We start from the raw sequence: 24,120 nt of genomic DNA on the forward strand, positions 1-24,120 counted from the left end.
GGAAAATGGCAGTTGCCATTTTCTCCACAATTTCCTGAAGCTGTGCCATAACTGAAGCATTATGTGGGAAAGAAAATGGTAGTCAGGCCACCAACAGACGAACCCTGCTTGATAGGGCTGAAATGATAGACCCTTGAATGTCTTCTGCCTTACAGATTCAAACCAAAATATAAGTACACCTCAGCTCTACTTTTGAACTCTTATTAAGCTGCATTGAGGAGAAGTTTGATCAAAAGGTGATGAATAAGTCTTTAAAACATATAAGCAGAATAAAGAAGTCATGCTCTGATACCACACAAGCAAATATTATATGGGAGTTGTGGTTACTACAGTATAATGCCAAACTTATGCTAAGGGCTGCCTATACACTCTGTAAGTCCTATGGTGGGTGCATGGTGGCACTGCGTCGGTTATACAATGCAGCAGCCACCTCACTGCCATCATGGGGCTTTCCTGCAAAGCTGCGATTTTAAAAAAGTTGGGGACTTACCCAGACTTTTTTGCCAGAACGAGGTGAATACGGCACATCCACCGTCTATCCTCACTCCAATGTCACGATGGAGGCATTCTCCAGGCAGATGGTGACCACTGATTGGTCGCTGTTGCCCAGGCAGGGGACAGGCCTGACGAGCAGGATGGCCGCCGGAAATCCCGCGCCCTCCCTCTGCATCGGGGTTAGCTGCCACTACTCACAGCAGAGAAAGTGTAGGGTTTTGTTTAATGCGGTGGCAGCCCGGCGCTGTAGAGGCAGCCCTATAATCAGCCTCTTCATCTGTAAAATGGTCTGCTACATCAAAACCACTTATGTCACCTCAGCAACTACTTGCTTGCTGTTTCTTTCATTTGCTACTTCTCTTTTAAGCACATCTCACTTTTAGAGACCGATGCCTAGGGAATAGCCTCTAATGGTGCCTAAGCAATGAATTGGAACTTGTCCAGTGTTGAGGCCAAATTTGGCATAAGGATGGCAGATCCCCCATAGCAGATATAGATATTGGGTGGGTGTAGAACCCTCCCCCAGCCACTCTTCCTCAGCCTATCAAGTGCTTTTTGTCCAATGGAGGTTGGTGGCTCCATTGTGAATTGTGGGTTTCAATCAGGACCGGTCAGAACGCTAAAGGAGCTACTCAAGGTGCTGAAACCCAGCAGAGAGCCACCAGCCTCCACTGCTTTTCTCTCATCCAAGTTCACATCTAGTATTGGAGCTGGCCTGAAAATAAAAGTCCCAATGTGGTTGAGTTGAGCTTGAGGGGTGTGGGGTGACCATATGGAAAGGAGGACAGGGCTCCTGTATCTTTAACAGCTGTGTAGAAAAGGGGAATTTCAGCAGGTGTGATTTGTATGCATGCAGCACCTGGTGAAATTCCCTCTTCATCACAACAGTTAAAGCTGCAGGAGCCCTGCCCTCTTGACCAGATACAAAAGAGAGCAGAGCTCCTGCAGCTTTAACTGTAGTGATGAAGAGGAAATTTCACCAGGTGCTGCATGCATACAAATCACACCTGCTGAAATCCCCCTTTTCTACACAACTATTAAAGATACAGGAGCCCTGTCCTCCTTTTCATATGGTCACCCTAGAGGGGTGGTTTCAGGCAGGAGGAGCCATTGACCACTTATTACAATCTGCAGCTTAGTCTGTTTGTGTGAGAAAGAGTGTATGAAAGAGCATTGTCAGACCCCATCTTTGCCTTGTACTTAGGTTTTGGAGCAAGTTTTGCTCCTAATTCAAACAAAGACAGACGACATTGTACTGGTGTGGTGGAAAACTGTCACCCTGCTCATTGGCTTTTTTTTTTCTGACTCAGACTTTTGAGGCCTGCATGCTTCCAGGAACAGAAGCAAGTGACTATTGTGTGTTATAAATGAAGGACTCCCATTCATTTCAGTAAAGAATGTGCAGGAGGACTTATTAATTAGTAGAACCAGATTTTCTGCTTCAGGCACTATCATATCTGGTGTAGGATCTGTGGATCAGAGAGCTGTCAGGCTCCAGAAATGGATTCATCATTGGTTGCTTATATATCCATCCTTCCAACAACAATAACCAGGTCAACTTGATAATAAAAATGGTTTCTAACTCATTTTTTCTTAAATTTTTCTCAATCCACAATATGTTTGTAATATGTGAAATGGTTAGGGATAGAGAGAGATCTTCTATATGACTGTTATGACTACTTTTATTGTGTGTCTGTGGACTTGATTTTATCCAGATGGCTATGATAACTGTTGCATTATGGAATGCCATGCTACAGATTCTTGGTTCAAAAAAAATGTCATAATACAGATGTAAGCAAAGGAACTAAACCACATGTTTGAAATGAGGCTGTAACAATAGGTCGCAAACACAAAGGCTGCATAGTTATTTACATGTGAATTGCTATAGTAAATAATAATGCCTTGCGCTTAAATAGCACATTTTAAAGCATTTAGAGCAGTTCACATCAGTTATTTTGGTCATCCTTACAAACGCCTTGTAAGGTAGGGCAGTATTACTATGCCAAAGGCCAACTCGTGAGTTTATGACTATGGGCTTATCTAAACGAGCGATAGCACACTTGTGACTGGCTACTCACAGAAGTTTGCAGGTCGATTAAATGATGTCGGCAACAGCCAGGACATCTCACGCCCTTTCCCTCTGATCCCATTTTCAGAAAGATCAGAGATTTATTTATTTATTTATTTATTGCATTTCTATACCGCCCAATAGCCGAAGCTCTCTGGGCGGTTTACAAAAATTAAAATCATAGTAAGACAATCAACAGGTTAAAAGCACAAATACACAATACAATATAAAAAGCACAACCAGAATAAAAACCACGCAGCAAAATTGATATAAAATTAAAATACAGAGTTAAAACAGTAAAATTTAAATTTAAGTTAAAATTAAGTGTTAAAATACTGGGGGAATAAAAACATAAACTGGAATAAACCCTTAATGGTGCAAAATCAGCAATGTATAAAGCTGGCATTGCACTATGAACTAATGGAGGGAGAAGAGAGTAAAATGCCTCCCTGCAACAATAGGAGACAGATCTGATCCCTCACCCCACCAAGAGCACCCCTTTAAATTCAGTGGGGCTTACTCCCAAGTAAGTGTGCCATGGGGCCCTTCATTATGCTAGATTATAATTGTGCTAGGTTTAAATCCAATGTGATTCTTTTAAATTATTATTTTTTCTTTCTGTTGGTTTGTGTCTACTCAGAAGTAAGTCCCATTGTGTTCAGTGGAGGTTACTCCCAAGTAACTGTGCTGAGGTTGCAGATTTACAGCAAACAAAAACAAAATACACACACACTGCTCCTTTGAACACATGCCAGGGGGAGGCATTCCCTTGATTCAAATGTGCCTGCTATTAAAAGGAGCCCCAGGAAGCAGCAGGATCTTCCGCCTTCTTGCCCCTCTCCTCCCGTGTAATGCAGCCCATATCAGTTGCGCCAAAGAACCAGGAAGCATAACAGCCCTGGGCAAACAATGCACTTTTCCTTAATGTAGAGATGTTCTATGGCTTACTTCCTAGATCACAGCTCATGCTCTTAGCCATGGATGTGGTCCAATTACATAGAAAGAGGGGGTAAACGTCCTCTCAATTGGTATGTTCTTGCGCACCTTCCTGCCCTTTTAAATAACTGGCATGACAGAGAAAACTAAGCTGAACTGAACTTCTATTCAACTGACAGTCTAACAGAACTTAAAATTTCAGAACCAGGGCTTTATTCTATAGTCTGTTCATTCATTCCTTAATTCATTCAAATGCTTGCTTTAAAAAAAAAGCAAACAAAACAGTAAAAACCCTGCTTTGAATGTTTGCAATGTTTTATGAATGAAAAGTGGTCTGTGTTACTAGATCGTTCATCTGATTTTCATTCCACTTGGTGCTGAACTTTTTCATGATAGTCAAACATTCTCTCTTTTTCTCTCCCTCTTTTTAAAAATTGGCACTTTGCCAAAGGATTAAATGTATTCTATTGGTATGCAAGATGTGGAGCTTCAGAGAATTTGGGAAAGACGTCAGATTGGTTGGAGTGGCGTGGGAGGCAAAAATGGTTTTTTTAATAGGGATCGGCTTTGGTTCTGCAATTCTGGAACCAAATGCAATTTAATGCTACACAGTATATGGCTATCTTGTATGAATGCAAAATAACTTGATTGTGTTTTGCATCCTGTGTTATTTATTATGTTTTTATATATCACAATGACTTCTCAACTTGGGTGGGCTGCTGCTGGGGCTATCCCTACAATTAAGCAGAGCAAGGCAACTCAACTCAGGCAAGATTTTTGGGGGGTGACATTAAAGGAGCAGCAAATTGTCCATTATATGGCTGATTTTTTACCACCATGTGAGTACCGTTTGGATTTTTTTAATCAAGACACTAAAAAGTTTTGAGATATCGTTGCCTGACACAGTTGCATACACTGTGTGTGTGGGACGGGGAACGATGCCTAGAAATCTGGAGGAAAGGTGCAAAGAGTTATGTACAGGTGGATGAAAATTACAGCTGCATGGGCTCTGCATGCTGAGGTAAAATCAGAGGAAGGTCTGGCTCCACGTTTTGGAGGGCTCTTAGGTGAGACACCCTCAGTGAGAACCTTCCCTGAGTGGCCAGTTCATATGATGGGCAGCTGGCAACGTAACTTAAACAAGCCATGGTGGCTTGCAGTGTATGTTGGCTGCCATTGTGAATATTCAAGGTGTGGCAGGTGGGTGCTGCAGCTTATTGTTTTGTGCGAAACCATGGATTCTGGGTGGCTTGTTAACCCTGGTAACAAGCCACCCTACTTGAGTTCACATGACACAACAAGCTGCAATGACTGTTCGCTGCAATATTCACAATGGCAACCAGTACATGTCGCAAAACACCATGGCTTATTTAAGCCATGGTGCCACCACCCCACCCCAATCATGTGAACCTATTTAATGAGTCTATCTTCTTACTAGCATTTTGCTCCTCCTCTTCTATATCATTGCCACCACCAGCTTGCTTGTTAGGCAGATTGCCAAGAAACAAATAAGCAGGGGTATCTACTGCATGACCACTGTTGTTTGGGCCAGAGTGAGAGGAGGGTGAATAAGTAGGTTGCAATGGTGAAGAGGAGGAGCAGGTCCAGGAGTTTCTTGTCAGTGGATCCGTGCTGTGTCCTCGGCAGGTGTCCAGCCACGCCTATCCTTGATGCTGGTTCTGACAAGTGGAAGTCTTTATATAGAGGCCTGAATGGCTAAGCAGAGTGCATTGTGGAATAGAGATGTAGGTTTCCATAACATGCTTTATGAGACCTGCATAAGATGTCTGCTGAGACACACACCCACACACCTCACATACACCCTTCTCAGCAACAGATCTTGGTCTTGCAGCAACAATAACAAGGTACTGCATCCACCCCACTGTAATCACAGAGAGAGAGAGAGAGAGATGCTCTAGGAACACCCTCTGTGGTACCTCATTCCTAGAGCATCCAAGGAAGTAGGTAGGAACCTTCAACTATTGCTTCCTGGGATTCTCTAGGAATGTGTCCATTGCAGGAACCAGATAGCAGCAGAGGCTGGGGTTCTGGACACGGCAAAGCAGGGTTTGGAGGGAGGATGCACTTTTTGTACCCCTGAAATAAGGGGGAAAACTATATGCCAGCTTTTGTTGTGCTCACTGCCTAGTTCTAAAGTGGCAATCTGATAAGTGGCTCTTTATGATCATGGGATACATGAATTTAATTTAGCTCAATTATCATATGTCTATCTTGGAAGAAGGACATGCCTATTAGTCCTTAATAGTTGCTTCTGTTAGCGACTATTGCTAAGTAGAATTGAGAAACAAAGCCATCAAAGATTGCATTTCTTATCAAATTATCTTAACTTCCTTTAAGTCTCTGGTTTTATTTTTACCTTACAGCTATTGTTATCTCTGAGCTTGGCCTCAGGGAACCTTAGCTTTAAGCATGCCATGGTACGTTTGACAACAAGTTCTTCAGTGACGCTAATAAAAAAGTTTTCTCTTTGGGAAGCCTGTAAGGGCATTTGAGATATGACTTGTGCTTTATATGTAAAGCTCTGGTCTGTTTCTGTGCTACTTTCTTTCAGGGCATGTCTAGACAGGGCAATATCCCAGGGATCGCCCCGGGATCATCCCTGTGCATCCACATGACGCACAGGGGATCCCGGGGGCAGGGAGGAATGATCCCTCCCTTTCCCCGGGATAGCTGGGAGGGCTTTAATCCCGGCTTTTTCCAAGGTCTTGGGATCGTCCCGAGACTGTGGGACATGTGGGCAGCCTTCCCGGTTTCTTCCCAGCTCCTTGCGAGTAAAAGCAAGGAGCCAGGAATCAGGAGTGGGGGAACGTGAAGTGTTTTTTTTTTAATTACTTTTTCGAAGGAGCGCTCCTGCACTCATCTTCAATTAAAAAACAAAAAACAAACAAAATGGTGGCCACAACATCTTCTGTCCTCCCAGGACGTCATGCGCCGCATGTAGACTGAGGGGGAGGATCTTGCGATCATCATATCACAAGATCCTCCCCCCTCTGTCGGTAGGTCTAGCCATGCCCTCAGTTGCTTGTTCCAGTGACATTGTATCTTTCCCAGTGAATCATCTGATATGGTGCAGCAGTGAACTGGGAAGTTCCTGGTTTGAATTTTGCAGTTCCCTAGGAGGCTTTTGACAAGCTGATAGTTATTCAGCCTAGCTTCTCATTTGCAATATGGGTATAGTAATAATGACCTATGTTATAAGAAATGGGATTTCTCTGACCAAGGAGAATCATAGAATCATAGAATAGTAGAGTTGGAAGGGGCCTATAAGGCCATCAAGTCCAACCCCCTGCTCAATGCAGGAATCCACCCTAAAGCATCCCTGACAGATGGCTGTCCAGTTGCTTCTTGAATGCCTCTAGTGTGGGAGAGTTTGGCGTATGTAGATTGGCTTGATTCTTAATGGCTAGGGTCACCAGGAGGAGGGACAAAGTTTATCCCCAGCCCACTGGTGTTCCTCTGATGCATCCCTTTCCTTCCATTGGGGGCACATCTAACAGAGTGCCTTGGCCAATCCTGACTCCGTGAAAAGTGCTCCTTAAGGATCCACATGTCTGCCAACATCCATTGGTTAAATGTGGGCTTTTGTTTTTAAAGGTATGTGTACAATAGCTTGTGAGTGTGTGTTTATTCACACACACACACACGCACACACACACATATGAAAGAGACAGGCTATGCCTTATTTATTTGTAGCACACAAGACAGATGCTTCTGAACAAATCTCCTTCTGTGAAAGCGTTTGTTGGCAGCTTTTTAACATTTTAAAATGACATCCGAGGAGCATTGCTCATCTTGGGCTTTTCAGATGACTCCATGTGAGTGATAATATCGTCCCCACCTTTTTGGTTCAGGGGGAGGAGGGCTGAGGGGAAAACTTCAGAAAGTTTGCCTTTCTGTAGAGGCGCCTTATTTTTGTTTGTCTTGGCCCCATGCTGTTGTAACTGGTGATAAGATACTGGCCGTAACAAGGGAGAATGCCCTAATAATGCAAGGCTGAGGATGGCTTCGGCTGACCTTTTCCCTCTTTGGGAGCTTTCAGTGTTTTAGTATGTGCAGCTTGCACTGGAAAGAATTTATAATCGCCAGGCTGTCAAAGACGGCCATTGTTCTCACTGCTCTGAACATGTGGGTCAGCTACAAGTGCTTTCATATCCCCCAGAGCCAGGAGCTGGCAACAAGCAAAGAGCAAGACGGGATTCTTCAGAGGCATCGGGAAAAGCGGTTTGCATGTTTCCCTTCTTCTGCTTCCCCCGTTGCTGATGGCTTCGGGAAGAAAGACATCCCCTCTTCCATAACTGGAATTTCTCCTCAAGGTAGAAAGAGGCTGCTGGAGATCCCAGCTTCATTATTTTGGCTGAGCCAAAAGCAGCAACAGCAAGTTCACGCTGCTGGTGTTCCAGACCAGTACAAGACATCTGTTCGGTGAGGTTAGACATGCCTTGCATGTTAACTTAAAGCCAAGATGCCTTTGCCAGTATGATGTGGACAATGGCCCATAAGAGGAGGATACGGATAAAGGATCAATCATGTTTCAGGTTGATTTTTTTTTTTAATTGCTTGGCACTTACGTAAACCTACATCTGATTGAAGTGGGTTCTAGCCTGCAGAACCTCACGCCGTAAGAAATGGGTTATCCTTTTACGATGCCACAGAACACCTCGTTGTATTTGCTGTGACAGATTAAATGACTTCTCTTGTATATGTAAAGCTCATCTTGATCTTTCTTCCAGCTATTTGTATGCACTTGGTGTGTGTCTTTGTGCTACGTAATACTGTGGATCTTGTTTTTCATTTCGCTGCCATCGCTTACTAGTTATTTGAAAGACAGTGATCTTTTGATGGGGGGAGAGAGAGAAATGGAGAGAGGGAGAGAAGACGGAAGGTTTAGGCGGTGATAGGTGATTGAAGGTGATAATGACAAAGGCTAAACAGGGCTGGAAACAGACAATTCATTCTTTGAAGAGAATTGGAAGTGGTTTGAGAGAGGCATTGCTTCCCATAGTGTATGCACATATTTCTTTTGTCCCGTGGCTGTTTCTGGTGAAACAGGTTTTTTTTTAGTGTTTCAAAAACTTCCAAAACCTATTTGACCAGAGACCACCTTGGTACAAAAGAAACATCCAAACCCCAGTGGAACGATGAGCCTATCATACCACTCTCAACTCACTTAGAAAAGTATTTGTCTTTCTCCAGCCATAGCTGCATGCAGACAAGATGCATAGAGAATTCTTACTGTTTTGTGTAAGTGGATTTCTTTAAGGACTTTTTCCCCCCCCCCTTCCCCCACCTTTCACATTAGGACGCTGAGGATGTTGAGAGCCCCAAGCGCAGCATCCGCGACAGTGGCTATGTAGACTGTTGGGACTCCGAACGCAGTGACTCCCTTTCTCCCCCTCGCCATGGTAGAGATGATTCTTTTGATAGTCTGGATTCCTTTGGCTCCCGCTCCCAGCAGACACCGTCTCCAGATGTGGTGCTAAGAGGAAGCAGTGATGGTAAGCTGTGCTCCGCAGGGCACCTATTGAAAGTGACACATGGCTCTTTTGGTGTAAAATGGCTGATGTGCTTCTGCCACTCAAGAAGCTGGCATCAGCTGTAGAAACGTGACGTGCCTTGCTAATCCCATGAAGCAGGAGAGGGACTCGCTTTGAATGCTGATTTATGACTTGAGGGCTGTTTAGATAGTTTTGCTTACACCTCAGTTGAAATCTTTCCTCACCTTGCAGTTATGGATTTGGGGTGGGAGGGTTGGAAGTTATATTATAGCTGTCTAAATTTATGAGACGGTGCTTCTTGGGTCTGACATGTAAGGAGATATTGGGCAGACATTGGTTTAACTAATAAAGTGGGAGCAAGAGGCACTGAGAATATGAAGATGGGGGAAACACTGCTTGGGATGCATAGTACCACAAGGGAAGAGGAGCCACTTCTTAAGGGATCAACCCTAATATACACTGTAAAGAAAATTGTGTTTTCTATGTAGCATTCTAAAAATAGTTGGCAGAGAATATAGATGGTCAGGCATCATTGACAGCAATATAGCAGTAATATTGTAAATCTGTCTTCTCAAAGAGGATGACTTTATCTCTCTCTCCAGTTCTCTGGCCTAAGTCACACTTTAACTGAAAGATTTTGAAGGAAAAATATATATTTTTCTTTCAATGTTTCAAAAAATGCTACTTAAAGTGCAGAGTTTAAATCCATAATTGATCACAGGGTTGGTCGTGCTTAAGGTCACTGACTTTAATGGACTTGTGGCTATGTTGAATTTTGCTTTATTGTATTTATCATCTCATTTGTATCCTGCTCTTCCTCAAAGAGCTCAAATTGGCATACGTGGAGCTGTCTGCCTTTTATCATCACAACAACCCTCTGAGGTAGCTTAGGCAGAGAGACAGTGACTGGCCCAAGATCAGCCAGTGAGTTTCAAAGTTGAGTGAAGATTTGAATACAGGTTTTCCTAGTCCAAATGAAATGCTCCATCTAGTGAACTAGACCATCAGCTTCTTGTACTTTAATGGAAGTAATAACAAATATATTAACAAATATATTAATAGTACATTCTTGTTTTTATAATGTGACAAAGTCAGTTTTTAGTCATGGTCAAGTCCTTTCTCTAACTCTTGGACTGTTCAATTCATTGAATAGCAAAGAAGTAAATGCACAATAAGATGATCTGATCTATTGCTACAATAATTCAATTTGTCCCCAAAGTAACTTGTTTGTCCATCGTGGATCTCTAGACAACTGTCACCTCCTCCATTTTTATTGCATTAGTGCTAGGGACGAACTACATGAATTCGTAGAGTCTTTATTTGTTACAGTATGGTTGTCAGGGAGTCATAAGGGATGGGGGAGAAATTTGTTTGGTTTGCATTTTAATGCAAACTTAGCTAATTTCACAACTTTGAATCAATATGCAAACTGAAACTAAGGCCGTTTCTACACCAGCCCGATAGTCCGGGCTGGTCATGGCTGAGTCCCTATGCATCCAAATGATGCACAGGGACTCCCGGGGGCAGTGGGGGACGGGCATGGGTTTTCCCAGGGATAAAGAAAGCCTGGGAATATCCAATTCTTCCTGATCGTCCCGAGGTCGCAGGAGGTGTGGGCGCCTGTCCTGCCTAATGCTGCGTTTACTCATGAGTAAGCGCAGCACCAGAAATGAGTGCAGAGCGGTACGGCTCCGTGCCCATCAGGAGAGGGGGTGGCAGCAATTTTACTATACCTGGGATGGCAGGGAGGGGCTTGGGGGGGCAATTTCGGTGGACAAAAGTGCATATGAATTTGCATGTGAACTTTAAAAAAAGACTCTCAAAGTTTGTGACACACTGAATTTAAGACTAGAAAAAATGAGAAACCCAGAGAAACTGAAACTGACTAGTTAATCCATCCATATTTATAACATGGATAAATAGGCAAAAAATGATTTTTTTTTGCAAAAAAAGGAATTTAGAATGGTGAACTCGTGTGTGTGTGTGTGTGTGTGTGTGTGTTTCTGCTAAATCTTTTGCCTGATGGCCATTACTCTGCTCCAGATGTCACCCCAGAAATGACTTTCTCTTCTGCAACTTGTTTTTCCAATGTGTTTGTTCTTCCAAGCACACATTGTGAATCCCGATTTGCTACCTGGTTAGTAAAAGGAAAAAATGGCTGGCCTGGCAGAATCTCTGTTCCTTTCAGTGTTGGTGTACAACACTACCATCTTGGAAAAGAAAGGAATAGTGGTTGCGGTTCTGATGAGTTCATTTTGTAGAGTTTACAATAATAGAGACATTTTTCTCTTTCTCTTGTAATACTTGAACTCAGGGTCATCCAATGAAGTCTATTGTCTAGAGGTTTATTAGTGGATTTGATGGCTTTTCAAAAAGAATTAGCAAATCCATGGAAGAAAAGTGTTTCATTGTCTATTAGCCAGGAAAGAGAGTTAGAGAGAGTATTCTTCTAAGTATAAGATGCTGGAGTTAAAGAATGATGGATGGCCATCACTTTCACATGCCTGCATGTGAGCTCCCTGTGACATCTGTTTCATTTCTGCTTGAAATGCTGGATGAAATGAGCTTTGATGATCTAATCCAGCAAGGTGGTTCATAGGTTCTCATATAGTTCTATTTGTTGTGTAGCTTTTATTGAAGATTTCTGCTTAAGACACCTAAAAATATCATGCCCACAAATAATTAAATGAGGGAGTTTAGCTCTGCTGTTTTAAATCTGTATTTTCAATCTGTGTTTTATATCTCCGTATTGCTGTTCGGTTTTATTCTGGTTGTACTTTTATTGTGGTTTTAAACTTCCATATTTAATTTTTGTGAACTGCCCAGAGAGCTTCAGCTATTGGGCGGTATAGAAATGAAATGAAATAAATAAATAGTGTGAGCATAAAGGTTCTTGTCTTGCTTTCTCTCTCCCAGGGCGGCAATAGGTAATCCCAATGCCGAGGAGGGAATGTGGGGTTTCTGAGCGGTCATCTGGGTCCCAGAGCAGCCCCCCGCCCCCTTCCTGTTGGTTGACTTCCACTAGGCATCCCCTGTGGGTTGACCCCGGATTGGCCCTGGAGTGATGTCACTCAACAGAAGCACTATAATGACATTGCTCTGTTTGAAAAAGTTGGGGTAAATTCCCTACTTTTTCAAATCACAGCATTACGAGGAAGCCCCATGGTGGCTGCAAAGCTGTGCTTGCGTCGTCTAACCAATGCAGTGCAGATCCACAACCACCACAGGGCTTTCCCCGCCTATAGACAGTCCTCTGAGAAACCCCCTAGCACAATTGTGATAGAGTAGAGTAATAATTCTCCAGCACCACTTTCTGGAAATGGCTATCCAAGTAGGAGTGGAACCATTACAGTACATTGCCCCCATATCCCAATTCAAACCAAGATACCATGGTTAATATTACTAAAAGCCACTGAGAGGTCCAAGATAACCAACAGGATTGCACTCTCCTGTCCCTCTCATGGCACAGGTCATCCCATAGGGTGACCAAGGTACTTTCTGTTCCAAATCCAAGCCAGAAATGGATAGAAATGGTTCTCGAAAGACCCTGTGGATTGTGATTATGACCACGTGAAACTTCCAAGATTAATCTTAAAATAGAATATGCTTTATACACAATTTTAAAGCTCCATTTGTGCACATTTGCCAGTGGAATTTAAGGATTCTTTCTAAGTGATATCCTCAGTGGGCAATTGTTATTTTGAGCCTGGAAACCAGGCATTTAGATGAGGAAAGAGGATGATGCCACCATACCAAATACAACGATTCTTAATTTTGCACACTTTGATTGTAAGTACTTAACCTTACCCCTTTTTTTTAAACAGGGAGAGGAAGTGATTCTGAATCCGACTTGCCACATCGAAAGTTGCCTGATGTGAAAAAAGACGATATGTCTGCAAGGCGGATATCCTATGGTGAACCCAAATCAATTGTGCCTTTTAACCAATACCTCCCCAATAAGAGTAACCAGACTGCCTATATTCCGGCTCCTCTCAGGAAGAAGAAAGCTGAACGAGAGGAGTACAGGAAGAGCTGGAGTACTGCTACTTCTCCACTGGGAGGAGAAAGACCTTTCAGGTAAGGTCATGGCCATGGTTACCAAGTCATATAACACAGAGCTACCTAAACTCAACCAGTGCGTCTCTCATCCACTGGTAGCCAGTATGAGGCTTTGTTTTCTGTTTCTCTTGCTTTCTTGATCGATAGACAATGATCACATGAAATGAAGTTTGCTTTTGAACATTATGTAAGCAACGGTGCTGTTCTTGCTTTATGGAGATGGTGTTGCAGAATTACTTAATGAGCCTTACTGTACACATCAGTTGTTTTGAGCTGCTTTCTTTTAACAAGATACTTTGTTTTATGTTCGTTCACTGTGCATTACTTAGATGCCCTTGTATTTCTTGCTCTGCTTCCTCAAATCCTTCCCAAATCCATCCTTTCCAGGAAGCCTTTAGCATAACCCCTTAGTCTTCACCGCCAACAAAAACGAACCCTCAGAACGGCATTTGCTCGTATTCTGTTCCTGTTGCTGCGGTCTTTCCCCTCCTTCCCTTCTCCCTCCCTTGTCTAAATGTGGATTGTAAGGTCCTTGATGCAGAGACCTTTCATTTGCTTATGTTACTCTGTAAAATCCCATGGATATCAACACCCTCACTGACATGCACTGCTTCATGGCATTGATTCGCATGTGCCGCAGCAGCTCCCTCCCCCACCATTATACTTGAACGGATTGGGTCTCTCAACGTGGTCATCCTAGATCAGATGTTGTTTCCTCTCTAGTCCTATTTACCTGTCCTCGTGTGATTTGAATCACATTGGACTGGGAGTGGGTGGGAGGGAAGCGGGGATGCGTTCATAGGCTCTGCCTTCTCCCACATTCGTATGTCTGCACCCTCAGGGACATAACTGCACGGAGACTTTGAGACTGTTTAAACTAGACTGGGGCCCTGCGTGATCCCCTGCCCCTCCCCATTTTGTTTCTTAAATAAATGCCCTAATGTCAAGTTTTCCTTTCTTTTCATTCTAACTATTGGTCGGATCATTAGAATAAAACTTAGTTGAACTTAGTTCCAAGCAAAAGAATTGATTTGAATGGGTCTAAAGCCAACCGAATATTTGTGCATATAAATAAAATGTGAGTGTAATATCTTTCAGTGCACATTGGTATGTCAAAGTAGTGGAACATTTCTTTTCCTTCGATATTTACATTGTAAAAAAACAAAACTTCCTCCAGTTAATTTGATGTGGGACAAACTTATCTGGTCTGCATTATCCTGAAGAGTGACAGCTAAGGAAACAGGGGCATAATGTGTAATAATCTACCCTATATAACTTAATAGCAAAAGTCACCCTGAAACTATAGAAGAAGAACAAAGTGAGATACTGGTACAATCTGAAGAGGTGCTGTTGGGCGGCAGAGTTTCCCCTGTGAAGCCTGTTCAGACAGACATGCGCCAAAGAGACCCTTTACAGCAGTCTCCTACAGAATCTGCAAACAAAACAACGGGGCCCAGAAAGAATGAAAAAGACCCCGAGGAGCTCAGGAAGCTCAGAAGGCTTGAGCAGGCTGGTATTAAGATCATTCCAGCAGCACAACGCTATGGCAGCAGGTTAGCTCCATGCCGTGGGACTTTGCGTGCGCATGCAACATGCTCATGTGCTGTGCTTTGTGGTAGGTTTTGGTTTGCTGTAACATTACTTCCTGTAACACACACACACACACAAATTAACCTAATAAATACCAGCATCATTTGATCTCTGCAAGTAATTACAAGATACAAGAAAACAATAGCTAGAAATCGAAGAGCTGTACAGTGCCGTATTGTGTGGTGTTAAACGCATTTGTTTCAAGTGGGGGATTACGCTACAGTAAATCTTGGCTGGAAAACAATTGCACTAATTACTGTGATGATATAACAACTATTAAATCTTCATTTTTGGGGGGGTGACTGGACTAGGCCTGTGTGTTTGTATTAAATGGATATGAGGTAAGCAGTTGAATTAAAGGATGTCTAATTTAAAACAGGAATTGTAAAAACACACACCATACAGCTCATTACATTTACCAGTTAGAGCATGGAGACTGTGTTCAGCTATTTTCTGTAAGCAAGCATGCAATGGCAATTCTGGTTGGCAAGAAAAAGGTGGGCACTGTTTGGGGGTTTAGAATTTGCTCATAACTTTGTTGAGTATTCACAGTTGCATGATCAACTGGGATCAGTGGATATCTGGGGTGGGGAGTGCTCCTCTACTTGACTTTATCAGAGGAGCTGGCCTGGCTATCCATGCTGCAAATGTCCCTGGGTGCCATGCTCAAGCTGGAGCCTTCTGACTCTCTTGAAGCCTTGGGCCTTGCTTAAATGATTAGGCAGCTAATCACAGCAGCTGCTCAGTATCTGTGGGGTGGTCCCTATCCTATCTACTGTGCTTCTGCTTTGGGTGAAGAGGCTGGGCGACATGGGACAAAGCTTCATGTAGGCCTTTCCAAAACTTGACTGACCCCAGAGCTCATGATGATTGAGTGGTCTCATGATGGACCTCCTGGCCATTATGAGATCTCTATTCTCTTGGTCTCCTGATGCCCGGGAATCCTGGTTCTCACTAGTTTTCTGTCTAAAATATCATGAAGCCTAGGAAGCTTACTGGAATTTGTGAGACCTGAACATCCCTGAGGAAGTGGGAGGATAGTATCACCTTCCTCAGCCACTGCAACTATCCTCCTCTCCAGCAGGCATCAGCTCTGGTTATGGGGAGGGGGACGTCTGTTACCAGTCATACTTTCAATTGATAATTTTTGTGAACCGCCCAGAGAGCTTCAGCTATTGGGCGGTATAAAAATGTAATAAATAAATAAATAAATATAAATCTGGTATCAGCACATTGGATTATACGGACTAATCTGTTAGAGGCTGTGTGTGTGTGTGTGCATGCAGTTTGCATGCAAATGCTTTGGTACGTGGAAGATTTGGGCTTGGGGTAGGATTGGATGAAATGATATCTCTCTCTGCTTTATGATTTGTGTTTGTTTTGTATATTTTGAAAAGACTGGCTTGTTTGCTTATCTCTGTTCTATACTCCTGTAGATTGATTTGTGTGTTCATTTATAGGCATATGGTATACAACAGTTTTTATAAATCCAGAAAAATAGTGTGATGGAATGCCCATCGGAGTCATCTTATAATATTGTGGTGAAGTAGTGTATTCTTGGTATTCGCTCTGATGACACGTTATAGGTTGGGTATAGATGCAGCTATCCTAAAAATAATATAAATGGATCCATGAACAGTGAGTGGCTTAATTGCAAATAGTGCTGCCATGGACACACACTCTTGCTCCCCATACACACACACACACACACACACACACACGACCTCATTTAGCCTGAGGACGGATGATTATCAACTCGGAGCTGGTTCCAACAATAGAACATTGGCCAACTTGAGCAAACCCTGGAAACATGAGTGGCTTAATTACATGAGTAGTATAATGGAGTTGCAAATGGATGAGCCATGATCTTGCCTGAATTTGTGATTTTAATATTGCACTGTTTATTTATTTTATTTATTAAATTTATATACCACCCCATAGCCGAAGCTCTCTGGGCGGTTTACTTGTTTGTACAAGTAGACCTGTTTCCATGAGCAAGAGTTGTTTTTTGTTGAAGAGATGCCAGAGCCTCATTGGAACGTGCCCTTAGATGGCTTTGAAAAAAGGGGAAAACCCACAAGAGATGCGGAAAAAAAAAAAAAAAAGGCCAAGGGGTAGAAAAAATGATATTTTTTTAAATGCAATAAAAGAACTCTGATGCATTTCAGACCCTTTTTTCAGACCCTTAGGTCCTTCCACAGGGTAATTTGTTAGAATGTAAGGGATATTGTTTGCGTCATAACATCCTTTTTTCTTCCTCTTGGCATTTGGATTTTTTGGGCATCTCTTAGATGGCTTTGGACATTACAAAAAAGTTGTGATACGGGAGATGTGAAACTGCCTTCTTGGATGCCTTTAAGGATTGGTCCAGTAATAAAGCTTTGAAAAGTCTGAAAAACAAGGGTTCAGGTTCCACTTATTGAGAGTATGTAGGGATTTCTGATGAGTGTGAACTTCACATGTATCTGAAACTCTTGTGGTGGCCAAGATGTGCAAGTCCCCATTTTGCACAGGAAGTGCAAAAAGAAGTGGGGGTTGTCCCCATTTCCTCAGACAATACTTATTTGTCACATATGAAGCCAATTTCAGGTAGTTTTTCTAAAAGTATCTGTGTTAGGTTATATTCCAGACAATAGCATAACCCTCTATATCTGGAAGACATATTGGAACTAATGTGTGCAATTACCAAGGCAACAAAGTATTTTAACAACAGACTCTGTGAGGCTTAAGTGCGAACCTTGGAACCAAAATGCTAATAAAAATAACGTTGCAGTCTCTCGCTTCCTGCTTATTTTCACATAACCTGTCATGTGGTTTAAAATTCAGGAGGATAAGAGTGAATTCACATTTGGGGATCCAAGTTCATTGTTCTTCGGCCAACAGGGTTACATTGGGCAAAATATGTTTAGCACATGTGTTCAGAAGAGGTTAACAGCCTTTGGCCATTAGGCCCAGCTCCAACCTTCCTGCTTCAGATTTCCCCTTCAAAGTTGCAAACACATGTGGACAAGCTGATTGTTTAGCCAAGGGCAGCGGGGTGGTGGAGGAAAGGGATCTGACATCATCTTATATGTAAAACTCCTCATGTTCTCCTCACAAGGACTTCTTGTACTGCCTTAGGTAGAGCAAGATGTTCAGTAGGGAATACCTACTGAACAGCAAAGGCTCCAAAAGCAGTTCTGTACTGAAATGTTTTTATCTTAGCAAGCGACTTCTTTCCAACCCGACCCAGCTGAGGGAAGGATCCAAGAGTGCCCGTGCACTAGTGCTATTGATGCTGCACTAGCGTAAAACAATGCTTGGGCAACATTGCTTCGAAGATTTACTGGATGTAACACAGTGTCAATAGTGCTAGTATATGGATGCCATTGGATACTTTTCTATACCTCTTCTAGTTTTGAAAGAGGAAGAGGAAGTGAAATAGTTATTTTTTGTAGCAGGGAATAATTTTGAAATGGCAGCTAAGAGAGGGAGAGAGACACTTTTAAAATCAAATTAAATTAAGGAGTTTCTCCCCTTTCTTTCCTGTTGTTGGTGATTTCCACTTTGATATTTGAATCATCATTTGTAACTGAAGCACATTGATCTTCCTTGGTTTATAATTCTATTGAAATGTAGTTTTCCCAGCCAATGGGAATGAAGAACAAACTTGCCTACCTACAGAAGAAGTGTGAAGTACTCATGCTTCCTCCCCTCGTCTTTACCCCACACATTGTAACATGCAAAGTCAGTCTGAGGATTCTCTTGGGGAAGCCTTAAGACTTGAACCAGTTTGGAACTGCTTAGATTTGTAGTAGGGATCTTTGAATTTCTCCATACAAGATAGACTTCAAATATCTGAAGGGCTTTAATGCAGAAGATGGAGCAGATTTGTTCTTCATTACTCCAGTGGACAGGGCTAGAACTAATGGGTGGGAAATGCAGGGAAGCAGATTTTAATATTAGAAGAAACATCCTGATGGTATGAGCTATTCAGCAATGGACCAAACTGTCTCAGGAAGTGGTGAGCTATTCTCCACTTAAGGTATTTAAATAGAGGCTAGATGGCCATCTGCCCAAGTTGCTGTAGTTGCATCTTGTACTGCATATCTTGCTTGAGCGAGGGATGACCTCCAAGATCCCTTCCAACCCTATGGATTCTATGATTCTTCCTTGTTAACATAAAATCAAGTTTGTTGCCATGTATTTCACAGCTGCACCCCTATTCCTAATACAGAAAATGGAAGCTGAAAAACAAATGTGAATTTAAGATGGTGCAATCATCTTAATTCACACCTAAAACATAAATATTGCCATGCAATTCAGCCTTTGATATAAGAGTCCTCTATCCCTTTTTGAGTGTTGCAGCTATTGCATCTGGCCTCCCTATGTCTGTTTACAAGGAGAAATATCCAACGTAATGCTAGTTTTAAAAAACAATTGTGATAGAAATGGCTCTTGAATAACTTTCTGCTGCACACCTGCTTTCAGAACTGCAGCCACGGTATTATAGTTTTGAGGGGGAAATGCAGTATGCGTGTACTTTTATTTTGGTGCCATGGGGGTATGTTGCTGCACTTTTTCTTGTCAATAATAATTGTGCAGTGTTGCAAAACTCCAATTCGTGGCTCTACATTGTCAGACTTCTTCAATAATTCTGTTTCTGCCAAAAAAAGGGATGCAAATGACTTTTATTTCCCTTTTTTAAGAAGTGCTTTTTGCGGGGAATTGGGACCTTTTAGTAGACAATGACCTTTCTAACCATTTTATAAAAAAGGTTCCACAGGTGCATGGTGTTTCAGGGACAGGAAGAAAATGGCACCAAGTGTATACTGTACATTTTTAAAATAGACAAAGACCCCTTCTTTCTCAACTTTACCTCATGATTAGAAAAATATCCATGATTGCCATCATATTCTGTGATGGTCATCAATGGGCCCATAATCAAAAGATTTTGATGGGTGTGGGAATGATCTGACTTTTTCAAAGAAGATGCTTTGCTTCTGCCATTATTGTAGAGATGGAAAAGATGAAAGAAAAATTCATGATAAGCTATTACAAGTGGTTGAAATGCCTCTTTGTTAATTACATGGCCAGAATATGCTTTGATAGTTTTTGATTAGAGGTAAAAAGAATATTGAATTGTTTGAAAACAATAGCACCTCTTTGAAATGGTGAAATGAGTAATTCTCATTGTGTCCATGTTTGTACCACTCATAACTAAAGTTGTAAATAAAGATCTAATGCCACTTGCAATTTGTGCATGGAATTTCAGGTTTTGCAGCATGGAATCTTCCATTATGAACACTTGCTCTAAACTTAACAGCATGTATAAGCAGATTTTGGTTTCCTTCTTTTAAAATATGGAGAATTGTGTTGTCTTTCTCCATTTCACATCTGGCTTTCCCATTTAACTTTGCTATGTATCAGTCAAAAGCACATGTGTGAAATGAATGAGCTAACTCCAGACATCATCCTTCGCAAAGAGAACCCCTTTATGTTATGCTATCAACGAAAAGATTCTGGCTCTGAAGATGAGCGAGATGACAGAATTCCTGACCTAGAGAAAGACGACTTTGCTGTACGCAGAGCAAGGCTAAATCAACCCAAACTTATGATGCCTTTTAACCAGTACCTACTTGGATCCTATACAAACAGAGATCAAGGTAAAGTGGAAGAACGGAAGAAACAAAAGAAAAAACAGCAGTGTTCAAGGTGTGCTAATCTCCTTGTTTTTGTATTGTTCCGTTTGGTTTGAAAATTTTAAATGGTTGAGTAAAATGATTTGTTCAACATTTTTATATCCCACCCATTTTCCAATTCTAGAACACAGGGCCGCTAACGCAAAAGCAAAACAACCAAATTTTATATAAGAACATGGTAGTGTGAGGCTTATTATTAGAGATCTACCAGACCCATTTTGCTCATTTTTGTTTTGAAGTGAAGCTTGAGCAGTGTAGATGTGCAAAGAAATGTGAAAGTTCAAAAAAGTTTAAACCTTGAGTTTTAATAGCAATTAATTTTCTCCATGCCAAACAGTCAGGGCAGCCCCTCTGCCAGTGGGATGAAGGACAGCCCTGTTTGGCCCATCATTATGGTGTGAAGGCAGGCCCCCGGCCCAGCCATGTGGTTAGGCTGTTGCCACCAGTGGAGGGGAAAGGGAACGCACCAATTGGTGTGTATGAGAGGGAGGAGGAGCTGTGCCGCATGCGCATTTCGGAGGGGGATTGATTCATTATGCATGAGCCACATTTGCATCATTCATGAGCCCCTCTACAGTGAGATGACTGAGGGGCAAAAAAGCAGGAAAGGAGCAGGACTACTAGCACCCATGGAGACATGGGTTTTACACTAGTAATGCAAATATAATACCGCATTTCTTCGATTCTAAGACGCCATTGATTCTAAGACGCACCCCATTTTTAGAGATGTTTATTTAGGGGGAAAAGTGCGTCTTAGAATCGAAGAAATACGGTATAAACATCTTTAAAATCACAATACATTAAAATACTATAAAACAGTGGTGTTAAGTCCCACTAGGACCGTACCTGAACAACTATATACATGAGAGTCCAAATGTCTGAACAACTGCGAAATATCTTCAATTTTGTTTGAATAATTGGACTGTGGGGGCAAAGCAACTATCTCCTGGGAAGGAGTTCTCTAAGCAGGATGCCATGACAGAGAATGCCCTGTCTCAAGTCACCACCTTCTTAGCGTCTGTTCTTGGCGTGTCAACAAGCAAGGCATCCATTGCCAGTTGGTAAGAGGAGAGGCACTCCTTCAGGTACTTGGTTCCCAGGATGTATGGGAAGATCTTGAATTGGGGTTGGTAGTTCACTGGCAGCCAATGCGTTCTTTCAGGATTGGGGTGATATGATCACTTCCTGCTGCCCTTTAGCTCTTTAGCAGGGGCATAGGGGAAGGATGGAGATTATTCTCGTGACTCTTGCATATCATTTAACGTGGACCTATGAGTTGTAGGAAAGGCATGCCTCACCGGGACAGGTTCCACCAAATTATCAGCTCTTCTGAGTACTGGTTTGCAATCGACTAATTTTTATGAGTTACGGAATTGCAGAAGTTGCACCCCTTGTTCAGTCTGGAGTACAGCTGTGTTGAGCTCCAGTTTGAATTGTAGGGATGGCATGAGTGATGCAACACATGGGAGGATGTTGGGCAAAAGACCATGAAACAGGGTGGTTCCTGGGCTTGAGGAGACATAGGCCACAGCTAGATCTAAGGTTTATCCTGGGATCATCCAGGGTTCACCCCTGCCTGAGCACTGGATCCCCTGTGTGTCACCTAGATGAACAGGTTTGACCCCTGAGCGATCCAGGGATAAACCTTAGGTCTAGCTACGGCCGGTGTCCCACCCTTTTCTATTTTAATTTACAGTATGAGAAGCAACTGGGTGAATATGTCAAACTTGAATTTTGTACAGATGAAAACCAATTAAAAATGGGCACGGAGAGCCAGTGGTAGAGTTTTGCTTGGTGTTAATGTTATGATGTCAAAGCACCAATTGTCTTAAGTGTAACTCTGCTTTTACAGCTGTAATTTTAGAGATACACTTAGCCAGACTGGTCTCCATTTGTATCATTTAGCTCATTGAAGTGCAGCAAATGCTCCATTGTGTTTCAAACTAAAAGACCAACCCAATAAAACTTTATAGTAAAGTGTTATGTGGTGATATTTTTAGGGAGCACAAACCCATTACTCTATTCTTATTTGTATAATGAGTTGTGTATACATCAGCCTTCTTCAACTTAGTGTCCTCCAGATGTGTTGGCCATGCTGGCTGAGAGTGATGGGAATTGTAGTCCAAGGCATCTGAAAGGCACCAGGTTGGGAAAGGCTGATGTAGATAGTGGTGTTGCTCTCTTCCCCGAGTTAGAGGATTCTGTGCATTTGAAATGATGTAAATAGAATATTTTTTTAAAAAAATAAAATCTTTCTGAAAATATTAGTTATAAGAATAGCTCTCCCTAAAAAGTTTAGAAAATCTTTTGGAAGATCTGCTAGTATCAGCTGCTTTCAGACATATAAAAATGTGTCGCCTTTGTGGCAACAATATGAGTGTCAATATTTATAGTCTGCATTTATCACATGAGTGAGTAATGTCTTGGAATGGCATCTGAAGAACATACCAGAATCCTCTGATGCAGAGCTTGGTAACAGTTAAATATTTGGTAGCAGTAAAAATCCCCAAGAATGGCTATATTTGGAAACAAGACTTGAATTCATGATAATATGAGAAACGGACATCGTAACTGTCAAAACGAGAGACGGTTAATAAATTAAACTTTGTTGCCAAGGGTATCAATGGCGCTATTTGTCTGGGCTAATAATCTATGGATTCTCTGTAGAGAATAGGGCTAACTCCCGATGGGGCATGGCCTGGCATTTGCCGGGACCCAAGACCAGCAGAGAGCCCTCTGCCCCAACAGTGCCACTATCCTACATTGCATGGAGCTCCCAAGAAGGTCAGAGGCAGTGTAAGAGGATTCTCATTTGCACCCCTGCCTCTTCAGGTTAGGGGGCACCCACTGAGGGTGCCACGGCTGAGAACCCCCAATATCCCATACCCACCAGCACTGTTAAATCACAAGCATGCAAAAAAGGGGTGTTGTTTCACAGTGGAGCGTATCAACCACTACCTGTAACTGCAAGAATAGATTCTGGTTTCCACCCTCCCCCCCACAAAATATCTATTCCTTCTCCCCCTTTTATAAAACGTGTTGTTGTTGTTGTTGTTGTTGTTTTGCACTGGACTTTGCTATTGGCATGCCATTTCTCAAAATCTAATTCCACAACACTATTCTTTATCCTGCTGATTTTGGAATGTGCATTACATTAGTGGCAAGAGAGTACATATGACTTCGGTGAGGCCAATGGCATTTCATGGTGAGAAACCATTCCTGCAGTCCCGGGAATTTGAATCTGACAAGAAAGGCCGAGCAAATGTTCCTGACATTCAAAGAGATGACCTGGCTAAGCGAAAGACCCAGCCTAGCCCCACCCAATCAGACTTGCCCATTTTTGTCAATGCTTCTATAACGCAAGCAGATAAGGAAACCTGGGACCGACTGAAAGTGTCAGGGACGACCAGGTATGTTTTTGTAAAGGGAGGGAGAATAAAGTCTTTTTGATATTCAAATACTGGCATTCAGGACAGCTGCTTAGCTTTTAAGAAATAAAGACCAGCAGTGCAGACAAGTGCCATGTTAGTCTCAGGTGCATAAATACTGCATGCAGAAAATTCTGAGTCTTATGCACTAAGGTCCAGCAATAAACCGTCTGCCTCTTTTTAAACAAATCCAGGTTCACCCAACACGCTAACCCACCATGGGTTATATTGTCTGAACTCAGCATGTTTTCCGCAGGATGGTTTGTCAACCATGCAGGGTGGCTTATTTTTCTTGAATAAGCTACCTTGAGAACCCATAGCTTGCTTTTGGATTGTTCAGGGTGGTT

The 24,120-nt window shown here is 42.3% G+C and overlaps 1 protein-coding gene across 1 annotated transcript in view; it reads left to right on the forward strand.

Moving 5' to 3' along the window:
- Positions 1 to 24,120, forward strand: part of LIMCH1 (LIM and calponin homology domains 1) — a 205,945-nt gene that overhangs the window by 127,197 nt on the left and 54,628 nt on the right. Inside the window, exons 7-11 of the mRNA XM_063136424.1 lie at positions 8,820 to 9,015; positions 12,840 to 13,092; positions 14,358 to 14,627; positions 20,074 to 20,358; positions 23,504 to 23,755. Coding sequence (XP_062992494.1) covers positions 8,820 to 9,015; positions 12,840 to 13,092; positions 14,358 to 14,627; positions 20,074 to 20,358; positions 23,504 to 23,755 — 1,256 coding nt within the window. The remainder of the gene's footprint in view (positions 1 to 8,819; positions 9,016 to 12,839; positions 13,093 to 14,357; positions 14,628 to 20,073; positions 20,359 to 23,503; positions 23,756 to 24,120) is intronic.

This window comes from Elgaria multicarinata, chromosome 10 (genome assembly GCF_023053635.1).
Source record: "Elgaria multicarinata webbii isolate HBS135686 ecotype San Diego chromosome 10, rElgMul1.1.pri, whole genome shotgun sequence".
Taxonomy (NCBI): domain Eukaryota; kingdom Metazoa; phylum Chordata; class Lepidosauria; order Squamata; family Anguidae; genus Elgaria; species Elgaria multicarinata.